The 19,090-nt window shown below is 35.9% G+C and overlaps 1 protein-coding gene across 10 annotated transcripts in view; it reads right to left on the bottom strand.

Moving 5' to 3' along the window:
- Window positions 1-4,925: 4,925 nt before the first annotated feature.
- ZMYND11 (zinc finger MYND-type containing 11) overlaps window positions 4,926-19,090 on the bottom strand; it is a 153,332-nt gene continuing 139,167 nt past the window's right edge. For 7 of the 10 annotated variants that reach the window (XM_078152508.1, XM_020990352.2, XM_078152510.1 and 4 more), the window contains 5 exons: window positions 15,851-16,058; window positions 15,335-15,403; window positions 14,248-14,520; window positions 13,738-13,923; window positions 5,894-8,568 (listed from right to left, as the gene is read on the bottom strand). In XM_078152508.1, the coding sequence (XP_078008634.1) occupies window positions 8,446-8,568; window positions 13,738-13,923; window positions 14,248-14,520; window positions 15,335-15,403; window positions 15,851-16,058 (859 nt within the window). In that variant the 3' untranslated portion in view covers window positions 5,894-8,445. The other 3 variants (XR_002325306.1, XM_020990353.2, XM_020990354.2) reach the window with 3 other exon arrangements.

Here is a 19,090-nt window from a genome sequence, read left to right on the forward strand (position 1 = left end):
GGTAACAGAGAACTGATATCCAATGTAAATATTGAGATAGTAAGAGCACCTTAATGACCTTGAGGAGTTCAAGTCAAAGGCCCACCCAGAACTTCATGAGTGTAGATGGAACTATATTCTAGATGGAATTGGTGGATGTAATTGATGAGCTGTTGTCAATGAATGAGAGCATTAGTGAACATCTTCAAAATGCAGCAGTGGTCACAAAGACCCATTTTGGTTTCATTAAGAACAGGCAGTATGCTGCAGTAGCAATAACATTGTCTCTGGAGCCAGAGGACCTGGGTTCGAACCCACCTCTATTGTGTGCTGTTTGTGACCTTGGGTAAGGCATGTGACCTCTCTAGCTCTCTGTTCCCTCATCTTTGGTAAAATGAGGGGGTAGACTAGATGGCCTCTAAGATGTTCATTGCTATAAATCTTAGGAAATGCCAGAATAACCTCATTTCCTATTTCCACAAGGTTACTACACTGGTAGATCAAAGGAATGCTGCAGATATTTCACATAGATTTTAAACACATTCTTTCATATTATACTTTTGAGCAAGATGGAGAGATGTGGACTAGAGACTATTGCAGCCAAGTGAATTTACAGCTGGCTGAGTGGATAGCCCCCTCAAAACAGTCATTAATGATGCGGTGTCAATTTTGAAAGAAGACCTTCATTAAGTGCTCCAGGGATCTCTGCTTGGTCAACAATTAAACAAACAAAAATAAACAAACAAAAAACCAAACCAAACAAAATTAAACAAAACTTAAACAAAAAAAAAATTTAAAATAATGACTTAGATGAAGGCATAGATGACAGAGTTAAATCTTATTTGCAGAGGGCACAAAGGTAGGAGAAATAGCTAACACTAGATGACAGTCAAGATCCAAAAAGATCCTATCTCAACAGGGTAAATAAATTAAATCTTAATACTTTAAAGTGTAAATACTTAATGTAAAGTCTTAATACTTAAAAAAAAATCTACTTCACAAGTAAAAGATGGCTGAGGCAAGGCCATCCAGCACTTTATCTGAAGAAGATCTGGAGGTTTTAGTGAATTGTGACCTCAGATGAGTCACTAGTGTGGTATGGTAGCCTAGAAGCTAATGCAATTCCAGGCTGCATTTAAAAAAAGGGGGAGATTTAGGATTTAGGATTTAGGTGGTGTAGTTTATAGAGTCTGAAGTCAGGAAGAATATCTTCCCAAGTTCAAATCTGGCCTCTGACACTTACTAGCTATGTGATGCTGGGCAAAGGACTTAACCCTGTTTGCCTCAGTTTCATCTGTAAAATGAGCTGGAGAAGGAAATGATAGACCACTCCAGTATCTTTACCAAGATTATGCCAAATGGAGTCATAGAGAGTCTGACACGACTGAAAAAGCTGAACAAAAAGTGTCCAGGATTACAAAGATAATAGCACTGTTGTTCCCTGTCTTGGTCAGATCACATCTGGAGTACTGAATTCAATTCTGAACATCACTTCAAAACATTTTTCCTTTTTGTTAGTAGGAACTTGAGAAAACATCAAGAAACACTGACATTTCCCCACACAAATAAGAGAAAGAAAAGGGGAGTGCATACTAAACTGTGAATCTCTACTACATAAAGCTTTTTTCAAAAAACACAATTTCTAATTTATTAATTCCAATGCCAGACATTTTTTTTTTCCAAAGAGACACTAATAAACTGGAGAACATCCAGAAGATGTCAACTAGTATTGTGAGAAGTCTCAAGGTCACGACAAATGAATGTTTAGCTAGACTTAAGGAGGGTGTGTGTGTGTGTGTGTGTGCGTGTGTGTGTGTGTGTGTGTGTGTGTGCGTGTTTAATGGTTGAAGGCTTCATTTTGCTTGGTCCCAGGGCACAGTAAAAGGAACATTGTGTTAGTAATGAAGCAAACCTGCAAACGAGTCAATCTGTCCAAAAATGCAGGAAGCTGCTGTGTATCTCTCTTCAAAGGTCTCAGAGCAAAGGCAAGATGGAATCATCTCTGGCCTTCATTGCAGAGGGGATGGTCACTTAGGGATGGGTTGGTCTAAATGTTCTCTGAGATGCTGCAATTCTTATTCTTTGTTTCTCTTTTTGGTAGGAGTGCAGGAGGCACAGAGTCAAATACTACCCAAATAAATAAATGCAGGAAGGTTGTGGATTGAGAAAAAAGGCATTAGGTTTGGCAATGAAAAGGTCATTGGTGGCTTTGGAAAGCTCATTTTTCACTATGATAAAGGTGGAATCAAGGGGTTTTGAAGAGCTGGTGCTAATCAGTGTTACATAACTTTCTGAACATAGGCTTTTCTTAAAGATTGAAGTGCACTGAAAATAATTAACGGACAGAGAAAGATTAAATGTATCTGAAAAAAGGAATGATTACTGAACATTCTCACTACACCAGCACAATTTGTGATTTTATCCACTCCCACAGCTTCAATTATCACTATTCAAATGATTTCTGAATCTCTGTATCCAGTCTTGACCCCTGTCTTTAGCTCAAGTTACTAATTTCTAATTCTGTTGGATATCACTATCTGGATGCCCTCAGCACCTTAAACTCATTGAATGAAAATCAGATTCATCATGGAGTGTTAGAATTAGAAAAAGCTTTTAAAGATCATCTGGAACAACCTCATTTTACTGAAGAGGAAACCAATAACTGAATATATTAAAAGATTTGTTGAAGGTCATACATCTATTTAACAGCAGAGCTGGGAGGCTCCCTGACTTTTAGTCCTGCCTGTTCCAGTAAACCATGCTGTTTCTATCTTCCTCCTTTACCCTTTCTGTGACAAACCTGGATGAAAACTTCAATTAACTTACCATTAACTTTGGATCCTCCTTTTCCTATGACTCCTTTCTCTGAATTCTCACCAATTCCTATTAATCCTACTTTGAAATACTTCTTAACTTCCATCCCATCCTTTCCCTTTCCACTACAACTATACTACTTCAGGTCATATCACAGCTGCAATATAACAATAGATCCCAAGTCTCCCTCTTGTTCATTTCATCATACATACCATGGATAAATTAATCTCAAAGCAGTTTGGTAATGTCCCTTTGCTCAAGGTTCCTAACTACCTAATAAGTCAAGTCCACATCTCAGCCTAACGTGGAAGATTCTTCACCATCTGGGTCCAACTCTTGTCCCTCCAGGTATCTCTCTCACTACCTAAACATATACCATGGGATACAGAATATCATGATTACATACTTCTAGTCCTGCCTGTGTACCTCCTCTTTTCCCACTTCCCTAAGGTATATTGGCAGGTGTGGAACCTGTGGCTTCAAGGCCACATGTGGCCGTCTAAGTTCTCGGGTGTGGCCTTTTGACTGAGTCCAAGTTTTAAAGAGTTTGGATTCAGTCAAAGGGCCACACTTGAGGATTTAAAGGGACACAGGTTCCTCACACCTGGTATATCCACTTGAGTCCTTTTCTATTCAACAGAAAGGAACTCTAGTAATTCATTTCAAAGCCATCTCCTTCATGGAACCTCCCCTCTCTCCTCTTCCTCCTCTGAGCCTCCACAGGACCTAGATTTGTACACTTGTCTTATTTCCGCTACTAGAGTCTAAGTTTCTTCATAGCTGGAACTCCTAGCATTGCATATCCCTTGAAATTGAGCATAGTGCCTTGCACTCTATTCTGGTTGAATGAATAAGCTATCAAGTCCTAAATAAAGTACGTTCCATTCCACATCATGGCGTCTTGTTGCTTCAACAGTTTAGGGTATATATGGTGAAAACATTTATTTGGACTTCATTAGTTCAGAATTGTTAATCATTTGGATGGGGGCTGGTTTACATGGGAATTCTGGGCAATGCTGACCGGGCTGAAGGTGAGTATATTTATCTAACATGCCTCTGCCCTTTGTCCACAATTTGGTGCCAGGACCTCAGCGACTCCTACCCTGATCATCAGGCAAGAGACCCTGGACCAGACATCTGCTCTGCCACTGAACATTCCACACTAGTCTTCTCTCCCAGTGTTCCACATTTCTCTCAGGGACTGAGATTTAATATTATTATTGGATTTAATATTATAAAGGGCATAGGAATCTGACAGATGATAGTTCCACTTGGAATTTTTGTGATTCAGTTATAAGCTGCCCAAGCAAAGCCCCCTATTCTAAGCATCACTTCCTACTTCCTCAGGCTCATTCCTGGGGTATTTCTATCCCAGTCTTCCCTATTTGTTACTTGTGCCCTCTGGAACCCCTATTATTAGCAATTTGTCATCCTGACTAGATTCTAGAAATTACTTTGTCTTTGTGGAATGTTAAGTTCCCTGAAAAGTAGTCATTTTGAATTGAATTTGTACTATTTAAAAAATGTGATAACTAAGCTAATTAGTAGTATAAAGCAAATTGCAAATATATTGTTTATCTATATAAGAACTTCCATAAACACCTGTTTTCATATAAAATAATTCCAATGCCACCTGCCCTACTTAAATTGGGATTTTCTACATAACTAAAAATCATTAAGCAGGACATCTATAAGACAATATTATTAATTTAATTTTAGCTATTTAAGTAAAACGGCTGTTCTAAAAGAAATCCTATGATTTAAATGACTTATTAATACAGTCTGGCCTTGTTTCAGGTAGTGGAATTTTTTCTTTTTATTACTTTTTCCTGCTTTTGTAGCATGGAAATGAAAGAGTTCACATTTCAGTCATACTTGGCCAAATAACACATGGACTTTTTAATATAAATTTGCCAAAATTTAAGAAAATTCCTCAATTTGGTAAACTGTTATTTTAGAGCATTGTGCTCCTGTATGAGCCCAGGACATATCTCTATGTTTGTGGCAACTGTCACTTAAAAAAATGTGCTTAGCTTGACGATTATTTTTGCTTTTCTTTGTATTCCCAGTGCTTAACACAGTGCCTAGTATGTGGTACCAACCTAATAAATGCTATTTGACTGACAAAGTCGTAATAGGGTAATTTAAATGATTTTATTAACAATGTCGCAACCTCATTTCCTCTGGTAATCCGAGAAACCAGTATTCAGAACTCAACTATTTTTGTCTTTCAGAGATGTATGCTTACAGGACAAGAAACATGCACAAAGCAGCAGGTAAGGACCAGGTAAACTACTTTTTAATGCTGTGGAGTCTGACACTGAACTACCAACATTTGGGACTGGTGAGCTGAAAGTAAGAGCACCACTAGATTAAGAAAAAGACGGGATCCACTAGTCATCATGTCTGACATGCTCCAGTGGAGCATATGTACAGCATAAAAGCAAATAAAGATACTGCTATAGGAACATTATTTCTTAAAATGGAATAACAAATGCTTAATACAGTAAAAATCCAAGATAGTTTTGTTTCATATTCAATTTACAAAGAAATAAATTCTCGCTTTTTGATATTTTCTCTCTCTCTCTCTCTCTCTCTCTTTTTTGTGACACACACTATATAGAGATCCACAGAGAAATGGTCAAACATTGAATGTTGGAAGTGATTACAATGAGGATTTTCCTTCCTCTCTGGACATGTCCTGCAGCTGGAGTTCCCTTTGGGTCAATGGGATCTCCTCCACCTGTGGATGAGAGTAGCAGGGTGAAGAAGAGGAAAGCGTATGGCCCAAGAAATGACGCAAATACATATATGTGAACATATCCCATATATACTTGTTAGCAAATTTCAATGACAGCACAGTTCCTAAAAGAATAAGCATTTCTGTTTTCTAGCTGAAATCACAATGTTCTAATCTCAGTGACTTAAAGTAAGGTCACATGGCAGGTGATTCAAATTTGTTGTGCCTTAGTTAAATAGTCAATAGAACATTGAGTGTCAAATTAAAGAATTGGAAAAAAAAAGCTTTTAGCTGAATTCTTTGCTAACATACATTTTAAAGTGTTTGCCCAGTTTTGCATGATGCAGAAACCAGACCAACTTTCTTAAATATAGACAGTTTTATTGACCAAATACAGTCAGTTTTCCTGAAAAAGCTGGAAAAATCCAAATATGGCCATGTATTAAATTTATCAGGTTCCTCAAATGGATATCACACCTCTCTTGTTAACCACAGTACAAAATACAACTTTTAAAAAATCGTGAATGAAATTTCAATTTAAATAAATGTTGCTTGTAGGAGAATTACTTTAATAAAATTATTCTTTTATAAGGAAAATGGTTGCCAATGAATGACCCATAGTACAGAATCAACATTCAGCTGCAGTTGTATTTAGATGCAGGGGACTGGACTAGATTGACACTTTATTAAGCCAGTGATTTTTTTTTAAATACATTTATTAACCAATGTTAACACATTAAATGACTCTATATATTGCTAGTCAGAGCAGCTTACAAAATGCCAGAATGCATCATAGAACTGGACAGCCACAATGAATAATTACAATGTGCATAGTGGCTAAGCTCAACACCGTAATATAGCTTTATGATTTGCAGAAAATTAATTTTTAATAATGATTCCTAAAACAATCAATTGTAATTTTACCTAAAACTTATACAAAACCAGGCCACAATGTCTTTTTTTGTTTTTTTTTGTTTTTTTTTTTTAACACACAGTTTTCACGCTGTAGTAACTTGGAAATGTGCAACCGTGTCAACAGAGACGAAAAAGCCAAAGTAACACGAAATCTTACTTTCATGCAGCTATCAGTTAAATAGTACATACTCTGGAATGATTTTACACCAAAAATATTTCCACAATAACTTGCTTTCATAGGGGTGGATCGAAGTTTGGGAATTTGTAAAATAACTGAACAAGATTAATTTTCTTCAGCTATGATGGACCTCACCAGTGCCACAGCACAATGGCAACATGGATTAATTACACAGAAACGAGAAATAAAGCAAGTCACTGTGTAATTTAGTATGTTGTTTTGAATGGGGCTGCTATGTAGTCTCTGCAAAATATTTTGCATTATTTGGCAGTCGCTGGTCAATTAACTTGTGTCACCACCATCTGCAACAACATTAGGTTTGGATGTTTTTTTCACAGAAGGTTTAGTTAGATTTTTATATTTAGAGTGACCCTGACAAAACCCAGAGAAAACTTTTTAAAAGGCTTTTCTCCTTATTCTTTCACTTCCATTGTGTGTAATTGCTTTTAATAAATATCAAAGATCTAAATAAATATTTACAAATTATTCCTCTAACTTCTCAAAAAATAGCTAGATGATAAAGGGAATTTGACTTGGTCTAAGATCAATCAGCCTCTGAAAAAACAAATTATGAGACATTTTGAAAGAAAAGAAATTTAAGTAAGTTTTACTGGATGTGATTTATATATCTATGTATAAAAAAACTCATTATTCAACTATCGATCCATTCCTATTGGTAATGCTTCTTAATCCAGACATTCCTCAAAATACAGACTTTTTACAAATCACGGCATCTTTAATACAAGAAAATTAACATGCATTATTCTTCATTCTGTGTACAGTGATGGAGCTCATTAACAGGCAATGACCCATTACTACAAACATAACGGCTTCTGTGACACTTAAGTGCTTTCTTTCCTTTGAGTATTAACTTACAATGGACTAGGTGACACCAGATAATAGGCAGTCAGATGATATTTGGGGAGGGAAGGGAAGCATTAAAGAAATTTGTATGCCTCATCTAAAATTTCATGTATGAATAAAGGTAGTTTTTGGCTTTTCCTTGTTTTGTTACAAGCACTCATGTTAGGACAAGAATGAAATGTGCAAACTTTAAAATTTAAATATTCATTTTTTCTAAGATCCAGCTCAGTAAAAGATTACCCCAGTTCCCTGCAATTTTAAACTACAAGATCAAAGCTAATAATTTGTTATAAAAGTTATATATTGAAAAGAAATAATGAAAAACACAATTGGGAAATATTTAAGAAAAAATATGCAGGACTAGCACCTGCTGTGTCAACCCTGTTCCCTAAATTCAATCATATACCCACTGGCATAACCAATAGATAATGCCTTTAAACAGTAAATTAAGCTGAACAAAACCAGCTCAACAAGGTTAAGAAATAAATGTTACATCAAGGTAGTATGTTTTATTTCTGAAACAGTTCTATATTTCTTACATTCAGATCTATTTTAAATGTTTCTTTGTTAAACTCACTTGTATTCACCTGTTGTTTTTTTTTAAAGATCTGTTGTTTAAAGGTTAAAATCTCTGTAAAACCTAAAAATGTTTTAAAATTTGCTGAAAATGCAACAAATCCTCAATTAAAATTCATTTAAAATAACCCTTAAAATACCCTCCACTGATGTTAATCTTACTTACTGACAAAATCTGGAGGAGCATGAACAGAAGATTTAAACTACTGTGCAAAATTTCTTCACGAAAAGTGTTTAAAGGCTGGTGCAAAATGGGAAGCAAATTCTAAACAATTTTGGCTTCTTGGAAACAAAAACCGCTTTGTCTGAGAATAGCAATCATCGGGGTGATTCTCTCTCTCACTCTCTCTCTCTCTCTGGAGGAGGAGGAATACAGCTTTCATCTTTTTCGGCGACAGGTGCGTTTATGTTCAGCATGCCAGTGTTCCTGCTGACACTTGATCGAGCAATAGGATGTATTCCAACAGCAATGGTACATGGCTTCCTCTTCACAGTTGTAGCACTAGGGAGAACAAGCCGGGAAGCATGATTATTGCAGCCTGGGACATGAAGCCTGAGAAACTAAACCTCCTCCTGGCTCATTTTAGTTTGGTTTCTACGTTGAATATGCCCATCTTCTGCATTTAATGAGACAAATTAACAAGTCAATTTGAGCTTTAGGCACCGGCAGCTGCTGCATGGGGCGGTGGGAAGAGCACAGACCTAGAAGGCACTGAACTGGAATTTGGTTTCTGCTCTCTACCTCTTACTACCCATGTGACCTTGAACAAATCACTTCCTTCTCCTGACCTTGGCTTCCTTATCTATAAATGAAGGAAATGGAAATGATGCCCCCCTCTGGTCACTTTCAGCTCTGGAGCCATAAGCCAAAGAACCTGTGATCAATGCTTCCAAAATGATCTAGTCAAGGAAGGGATTAACAAAACTTAAATCTTATGCCTCCTTGCTTTAAGCTATGAAGCAAGAGGAAGACTAGTGAAAACAGATCACTAAATGCTTTGGAAACTTTAAAAAACCTTTCCACAAGTTAAACTAGCACCATCACTAATACCTGAACACTTGCTGTGTCTGCACCAATTTCACAGAATCTGAAAGTCGGAAGGGTCCTAAGAAATCATGTAGTCTAATTTGCATCTAAAACGTGAATCCTCTCCACAATACCCTATTCCCACTTGAATATCACTAGTGATTATCTTCTTAAAATAATGCAGCCCGTTTCATTTTGGGACAGCTCTAATGACTGGGAAGTTCCTTCTTATCCTAAGTCAAACCCTGCCTTACTAACTCAAATTTGGGCACTTGATGGACTTACCTGCAAAATTTTGAAATAAAGATCTTTTTGTCAATGACCGCCATTTATCCTTGTAGTAAGCTGATAATATTGCTTATCCATCCCCTATTACATCTTTGCATTTTCCTGAATACCAAAGGCCAACAACCGATAATGACAGAGGCAAGAAATGTTAATTTTCTTTTTGTATGAACAATGTTTTAAAAAAAAAAGGATCCTTAGGAAAACCCCCATAATTAACTACTTTGTGCTCTATATTTCTATTGGCAATAATGGAATGATCTCTCATTCTTATGCTATCATATGAATAAGTTACTCCTTGGTCTTACTTCTAGTTATTCTTATTTTCCCAAATACAAGCAAAATCTTTCTTTAACACCACTTCAATTTTTTTATTTCCCTGATGTAGAACAGGAGTTGTCATCCTAACTTCCTCGTTGTCTAGTATTTAAGATGTACCATCAATATGGAAGCCCATGCTGACCTTATCTAATATGTATTAATACAGTTCTTTCATTAGGCTCTTTTATGTTTTACTTAGATTTTTCTATGGCGGAAATACCCTCCCCCTTTCTTTCCAAACCATGTCTCTCACATACTTCCCAACTTGGCTCATAAATGCAAAAAAAAGTAAAATTTAATTTTAAAAAATTACGTCTTTCTAGGAGTTCTCCCCTAATGAACTCAAGCCCTCTCTAAGCAATCATTTTCTGACCAGATGCTGACAGAACATACTTTCTGATGCACTGCTTAACTCTTCATACACCTCCACCAAAAGGCAAGGGCCATATCTTTTATATTTCTCCTTTTCCAAAGCACTTCAGTAGGCATAAAGTTGGTGCTAATAATAAATCTTAGTTGAATAACTGGTACTTAAATTAGATAATTTTTAAAGTGGAGCAACTCCACCAAGGTACAGAGTTTATTACTGCATTCAAGTCAACACTTACAAACTGATATCCTTGGACCTGATAAAACATTAACTTGTCTCCCAAAGTATCCAACTTGCCATCAATTTATGTAGAACAGCAGTTTACTTGTATGACTGGAAATAGTTTATTAGATAATGATTTCCACCCAAGACAGAAATAAGAGATAACCATCTCTAGTCCTTACTATAGCCAAATCTAGAAAACTGAGTACTGTATTCTGCATATTCTTGGTAATATTCTAGCAAGTGAAAGGTCATTCTACTAAAAAGATGCAAGGTAGCCTTATGTAGTGGGACCTAGGTTGGATTCCCAGCTCTACTACTTACTACTCACTAGCTAGCTTCAGCTAGCCAGTGTTCACCTTAGGATCTTGGTTTTTCACTTTTGTAAAACTAGAGGTTTGACCAAGGGATTTCTGTAAAATAAAGATCATTCAACCTTTGGGGAGCAATCTACCATTCTGTGATATCCAAGTTTATCCTGAAGAATTTGTACATCCAGTTACCCACATAGTACTGGATAATAGGAGTTTAAAATTTTTCGGTTAGGTTTTTTTTTAAACCTAAATAACAAGATAAATGTAATGCACAGAATACATTCTTAAGAAAAGAAGATGAAGAACAAAGGAGCATATGGCAAAACTGCCAAAAGTAGTTTTCAAAACCATGATGAGGTAGCACCTTTTGTGATGATGGGAGGACATTAAACCAAAGTTCGAACGGCATTTAAATTTCAGGAATGGAACTTTGCTTTTTCTGAAGACAAGGTCTGTTTACACTTTATTCACTTAGCAAAACAGGACCCTATAAGACAATATTGATCACAGTTATAGGGTACTCAAAATCTGAAATTCAGTATCCCCCCCCAATTTTAAGAGTAAAGTAAGATAATCGCTTCCTTAAAGAAACTACAAAAGTTACATGTTAGTACTCTCCTTTGTTTTCCCTCAAATTCAGCTACAAGGAAGTAACTTATACTAGTGTTCTCAACAAGTATTTTCTAGAGATCCCTATTCCTGGATTTCACAAACTTATAGAAGTCATTAGAAACATCAGCTGAAAAGCACCATGAACAAGAACTATTTATGTAGATTATATATGGCGTGTTAGTCAGTCCTCTAAACAGTTTCACATCTGCTGGGTCAGGGGATTGAGGTTGAAATGGGTGGGGAAGGAAGTATATTACTTAGGAGGGCAAGACAGATACTTGGAGAATCCCTATAGTTTTCTTCATTAAGTGTCTCCTTTAAGCCTTGGCTACAATCTCTTCATGTAGATGTAAACTGTGTGACACACCTAACTGAAATGCCAAAATCTGACCTGGTATATTTCTTTTCTCTTTATTTAAGTGAAAGGAAAAAGAACAGTATTAAGAAATGCTAAGGTATACATGTACAAATAAACCCAGTAGTGAATGGCAGCTGCCCAAGCATACAGAAAAATTTAAGTAAAGGCTTTAAAAAGTGAAGTTTATTTAAAAAACAAATACTTTTACCGAGGTCAAAACAACAACATCCTAATGAACTTTAAAAAAACCCCTAAAATGTTTCTAAGTAACAAATTCATACAATTAAAAAAACTAAACTCTTGTTGACTTACAAGTATCATACTAAATAACTTAATCACTTTTGAACTAATTTTTTAAACCTGAAAAGGTTAGGTTTTTTCTTTCTGTCAGGACCAGTTCCTATTTGCCAATGGGCTTAGCAAACAGACTAATTTTGGCTTGTAAGCCTTAACATAAATACTGCTTCCAATGTGATTCACTTAGTACATACTGTTTTAATGAAGCAATTTATATTTCTCCAATTTACTATGAACCTGCTTATATATTCCAACTATTTACCCATGTCAAAAAAGCCTGATGATTCAGTTCTTATTTCATAAGCACATCCTCCAATTGAGTGTTTCTTAGAATATAGTGGTATTTGGTAACCACGTGTATCATTTATGTAGATTAAATAAAGAACCCATCCAAATTTTATCCTTCCAAATACTTCAGAGCCTCACTATACTGTGACTTGTTATAACATTAATTCAGGCCAACCTAGCCAAGAGAATTGAACTTTTAGATGACAAAACATCTATAAAGAAGCCAGCCACACAACACAGATTCTAAGCATATCATCAGAGTAAGGTTCCAGTATACTTCTTAAGTTCTTGAACCTGCTGATTATATTTGGCTACTTAAAAGCTCAATTTTCTAAGTTTTGTCTTGATTTTGGTTAGTTTTTTCTTCCAATAAAATTGTTCTTTTGAAATTTTCCAGTGACCTTCCACTTACAAAATCTAAGAGATCATACTCTAGCGTCAGCAGTTCCAACCTTAGGAAAGCCATTATTTCTCTCATAACTACACTTGGAGTTCCTTGGGTTCTTTTCTCCCTTGATATCTTTCTGTGTCTCAGAGAGAATCCTAGGGAGGAACATCTCATCTATCTTATTTTTCTTCTTAAAGGGTGTCTCAGTATACTTCATTGGTAGTACTTATCTATTTCAGGAATTATGTCTAAGTACCTGACATGCATCTACTCAAGTTCTCTACTTTAATATTTGTCTAGCATCTTTCCTGGATATCTTACTACCAGACAGTGAAGAACACCAGTCTTCTTTCTTTCTTTTCAAGCCTTCCTTTTCCCTGATTCTTCAGTTACTGTTGGGGATCTCCTTCTTCTGATTAGCCTGTTGAATGTCATCATCTTTTAAGATTACTGGGTCCATTCTTTCTTACCCCCATCCCTGCAAGAAGTCAGAACTGTTATGACAGCCAAGCTTCCAAGCATCCTGCCTGCTTCCTAGCCCCCATCTTGCTCTTTTTGCTCATCCCCCACCCCCTCAGTTTTTTCACTAACCTGTCTCCACAGCTGTGTCTCGGTAGGCTTCCTTTATCTGCTTGTCAAATCTTTCCTTTAAACTAATTTTCAATATTCACTTTTCATAAAGATTTTATGAAATATTTTAAAATATTCCCCCTTAGATTACAGAAGCTGAAAGTGAGCAAGATGAATTAAAGAAAGTGGCAACAAAACTTCAAGAAATGAAATAAACTTAAGGCAATAAAAATTTGGAAGTTGCAGGCAAACTGTGTTTTCTCACTCAATAAATAATTACTGAGAGTCTACTCTATATTCAACACAGTAAGGGATATAGGAGAAGTATATAATATCGTTATTGTCAGATATTGTGAGATAAGACAAATCAATGTAAAACAAGGAGACACTACTGGATACTAAGTAGTGGAGTGAGAGACTGTAAGAAGTGCAATTGTAAAATAATTAAACTGATTTTTAAACAAATGATTGACAAAAGGAAGTTTGTGGAAAAGATGAAACTGATCAATTCAGCACTGCAATTCCCAAATGCACCACAGAAGAGTTACTTTTAGCCAGTATTAGGTATGACAGGTAGATTTTCAATAAAAAGATGAAAAATACTATAATGAATATTTACCCATTGCTTCTTCTTGGTCTGGGAAATCAGCTGCTTGTGCTGTGCTGCTAGCTTCTTAATCTCTTCTACAAATTCTTCTTTACACTTTTCTTTTACCTGTTTACATTTCCTGTCCATCTCACTCTGCATATTGGCCACAGCTTTATTTACAGCTTGCCTTTTTTCTTCCTCCATTTCAGTACGCAGCTAATAGGAAAAAAATCAAGCCCCAAACATGTCAGTTAACATTGACACTGGTTATACAACTCGGCAAACAGAATCCATACACTATTACCCAAATAATGCTATCTTCTTGATTTCATGAACATCTAATAAGAAATCAGGAGTATAAAATTATTAGGAAGTCTAGTATAAAAAAGTCCTAAGTAGGTGATATTCATAACTGTAAATCTGTGGCCCAGATGGTGAGTATATACAAGTAGTTCAGCCACCACAGGAAATGGTGTTCATCTACTCAGCAACATTTTCTGAAAACAAATGATACCAATCAGATGTGAAAGAAAGGATTACCTTCTCCAGTGCTTCTCGTACAACCCTTTCAGTTTCTCGTTTGTGGTCAGATTTCATTCGGTCTTTGAAATCATTAAAGATTTTGGTGTATTTGTCATGGCACATGTTTTGACACACTCCATCATTAGTGGTCTGTGTGCTCCGATGCAGCATTCTTGGAGAAGAGGCACTTAACTTCTTGGTCTGAGTTGAGACTGAAACCTTTTCTATTGGCTGAGGCATTGTGGGAATTTCCTGGCTAGAACTTACAGCTTCAGTTTCAGGCTCTGGTTCCTGGAGGGGAAAAATAAAAAAAAAAACTAGGCATTATCTACAATGACAAAAAGGCAACACATCTCAGATACAAGAATAAAGAGTGAACTATGTTAACATATAAGTTCAGTAATAAATATAAATAGCCATGTAACAAACAACTGTCATAATTAGCACAATTAAAGAATCAGTTACTGTAAAAGGGAACTTGATTGCTGGGTTTCTTGGGTCATATAATTTAAAACTGAATACTTGTAAGCTTAAATATTTAAATATAAAATTATTCTACATACCAATAACTGATTTTTTAAAAAAATCACTTGTTTTGACCAGATTTATTAGTTAATTTGCTAAAATTCCCAACCACTTCTCACTGAATATGTACCTGGCCTATATGCTCAGTTCTAGAGCTTGCATTAAATAACACATGAATTTCATCATGAAAAGATTATCATTTTGAAAAAGTAATGGCTTTTAAAATGTCACATTGATTCATATTAGTTTCATTATTTGTCCTAGGAATAGTACAACAAAGAGAGTTCCCAAGTAAAGTTATATGGTAAAGAAAGTGCCCTTTCCCCCTTAACCACAGGAGTTAGTGATGCTTTAATCAAGTGGAAATTTTTACCTGTGATATCATCCTCTTTTATTTCTAGCAGTGGTGTAAGATGTGAAAGGGGATAACACAGCATTCACATCTAGTTGATGTAACTAATTCAACGATGACAATTGCTTTACACAAATATCCACAGGAGGAACCACTCTGTCCATGACTTTGAAAAGGTTTTTTCTGGATCAACCGCCACTTGGACACTAGGAGGTCAGGGTAACTTACCTCTTTTTTGGGTTCCACACTTTGATTACGTCGCCCTTTCTTTGCTCTTGGTTCCTGAGTGACCTTCAGCTGTGAACACATAAAAATAATAGGTATTATTTCAATACTGTGAAGTACTTCATCTTGGCTGCAAATACTGACCTAGGGGTGAGAAAGGAATAAACTACTTGCTTCTGACTTAGTACTCCTGGGACACATGACATTGATTAGCAAATTACCTGTCTTGGAGCACCATGTGCTTTACAACTGAAAGATCTGAAAAAATAATGCATATCCCAAAGTGACTAATTTACTTCCTCTTCCCTGGGAGGATCACACTTTAAGGCTCTTTGGTTTGTGGGGTGAGGAGCAGACAAGAACAATGTGTGCTACTGTTTATTTTTGCATAGCAATTTACAACATGGTTAAGAAATGGAAAAATATGACCCAGGTTCTGTTCCTTACGGGGCAGAATATGCACTCAAATATTTTCACATTTAACAATGACTTGTAGTTTCTGATGAGAGTAGGACTTACCTGTTCATTACTGGTAGAGGAGATGCTGGACTCTGCTTCTTCTTCACCTCGATCCTCATTCTTAGACTTCCAAAATCTTCCTTCACGCAGGAAGCGTTGATGTAGCTCCAGCTCATCACATGCTTTTTTCCAGCCCATACTGCGTTTCACATGCAACCGATGTATGTTAACTGTGATATCTTGTATATTTTCTGAAGGAATCCAGGCTCTGTAAAAAGAATATGAAGGCAAAATTAGACAAGGGTAAGGATATGTATGTAGGGAATGGGGGTGGGGATAGGGGAACATGAGGGATAAAAAAAGTCTGTATTATAGCCCATTTAGAGATAGTCATCCATATCTGTGAAAAACTTGATGAATCTTGCCCAAATTTGGAAAACTAGTAAGGGAAGTTCAAAATTAATTGGGACCATCAATTCACTGTCAGCTAAACATAATAGAAGGGGGAAAAAAAGCTGATTCTGCTTTTCAAAGTTCTCAAAGCCTAAATTTGTACAAATTCCTTCTAATGTTTTTAATATTCTGTTGAATATGGTCAACTGAAATCTCAAAGTAATCTAACACATTCAGTATTATCAATTAGTTTTTAAAATGTCTTGATTCATTAATTTCTAAAAAATTATTTATTTTATTTTTGATTTATGGAATAGAACAAACTTTTTCATAACATAGTATAATAAAAAAGATAATTGCACATGAAACTACAAATATATTATGTACAACTTGCTCGCTCTTTCTCTTTCTTTCTTTTTTTCTTTCTGTCTGTCTTTCTTTCTTTCTGTCTTTTTTTCTTTCTGGCAATTGGGGTTAAATGACTTGCCCAGGGTCACACAGCTAGTAAGTGTCAAGTGTCTGGTCTGAGACCCGCATTTGAACTCAGGTCCTCCTGACTCCAAGGCCGGTGCTCTATCCACTGTGCCAACCTTGGCCAATTTGCTATTTCTTTAAAATACATAAAAGTATATAAAATGTAGGATATATTACATATAATAACATAATATATAAAAGTTATCACGTAAATTTTTTCCTCCCCCCCGAGATGACTACTATTAGATACAAACATATATATATGTATGTATGTATGTATGTATGTATGTATGTATGTATGTGTGTGTATGTATAATTATTCTATATATACTTCTATTTATCAGTTCTTTGTCTGGATGCAGATAGCATTTTCCTTCATATATGCTTTGTATTTAGTTTGGGTATTTATAATAGTCAAAATGACTTATTTACTCAAAGTTGTTCTTAAAACTATTACTGCTACTGTATACTACATTCTCTTGGTTCTGCTCATTTTGCTCTTCATTATTTCATGCAAATCTATCCATATTTTTCTAAGATCATCGAGCTTATCATTTCTTACAACACAGTAGCATTCCACCACAATTACATACCATTACATCATTACTTTTGAATACTCTACATGACTATACATAGGGATAGCTCTATTTGGATATAAGCACTACAACAGATATTAAGTATCACAAACTTCTATGGGATCTTATTACCAAAAAAACCAGGTGACTGAGAAAATATTCACACCTATTGACACATGTGCCAACTTTTGCACCTCTGCTGAATTTTATGAGAATGATCTGCATATGCATCAAGACTATCTTAGCAGATCAAATCTTTACAGTCACATAACTGACTGAAAGGATAGTGAATAATAAGATCCTACTGGACTTACTGTTGGATTATAAAAAAAACCCAATTGATTTGTTGCAGCAAAACAAGTGACCTTAATGGGTCTCCCCCAACAAGGAGTCTCTTCTGTAAAAATCAAAATCAAACCATATTCCTTGAAAGATATTGTAACAGAAATAACTTTGGTTTTACAAACCTTTGATTATTAATAACAACTGAGGCATGGAAAAGTGGAGATATATGCTTGTCAAAGGTGTTTGTCACTGTTACAGGGATATGTGGCTCAAAGTCCAAATGGAAAAACGATTCCTTAGAGACTGTGAGCTCTGCTAAATGCTCCTTTTTGTAGATGAGATTGTGCTGATTTCACTAAATCCAAGAAAACTGCAGAGCTTCCTAAATGAGACTGGCAATCACTCGAGTTTGGCTCAATTCTCTGCACAGCAAAAGTCAAACAGAATGCCTCTTATAAAGATTAGGTATGCAACTGGATGGACAGCTGTTAATAAAACTGGTCGATCATCACCTATGTCTTAGACAAATGTCAAAGAGTAGATCTTCACCTGCAGATGTCAAAGATCTGTGTCCAGAAAGGAACAGGAGGAGAACAAGCTGAGGGGCCCTTGTGAAGTCTGCCTAGCCCTTTTAACTGCCCCAAGCTTTTCCCAGGAACAAAGACCCATCTTTGGAATATCAATGTTTTTCAAAAGAAAAGAAGCAGTCTAGCATAATGGGTAGGGAAATGTCTGAAGAGTCAGGAAGACCAGGGTTCAAGTCCAATGGCTATGCAAGCTGGAACAAGTCACTTAACCTCAGTGCTCCAGGCAACTCTCTTAGTTTGTGGGTAGCGGAACAGGTGATAATCTACATTCATTAATGGAGTTTCCTCACTAAGAATTCCATATGACAATGAAATCACTGGTCTGGTACAAAAAACCAAAAAAACTATTCTAGTAATGCTGCCTGACTTCAAATCATGGAGCCCTACCATTGATGTAGATGCCCATCAATTGGGGAATGGCTAAACAAGTTGTGGTATATGACCATAATGGAATACTTTTGTACTATAAAAAATGATGAGCAGGCTGATTTCAGAAAAACCTAGAAAGACTGACATGAACTGATGCAATCTGAAGTAAGTAAGAACCAGGAGAACATTGTATACAGTAATAGCAATATTGAACAATAATCAACTGTGAATGACTTAGCTATTCTCAGCAATATAATGATCCAAGACAATTCCAAAAGACCAATGATGAAAAATGCTATCCACATGCAGAGAAAGAACTGATGGAGTCTGAAGGTATATTGAAAACATACTATTTTTCACTTTCTTTTGTTGTGGTTTTGTTTTTTCTTTGGGTCTGTGTCTTCTTTCACAACGTGACTAATATGAAAATATTTTGCATGATTGCATAGGTGTAACTTACATCAAACTTCTTACTATTTCAGGGAGGCGAGAGGTGAGAGAAAGAGGGAGAAATTTTGAAACTCAAAATTTTAAAAAATGTTAAAAATTGTTTTTACATGTAATTGGGGAAAAAATAAAATATTATTTAAAAAACCCAACATATATCACCAATGAAA

This window comes from Phascolarctos cinereus, unplaced genomic scaffold (genome assembly GCF_003287225.1).
Source record: "Phascolarctos cinereus isolate Bilbo 61053 unplaced genomic scaffold, phaCin_HiC Scaffold_1;HRSCAF=81, whole genome shotgun sequence".
Classification (NCBI taxonomy): domain Eukaryota; kingdom Metazoa; phylum Chordata; class Mammalia; order Diprotodontia; family Phascolarctidae; genus Phascolarctos; species Phascolarctos cinereus.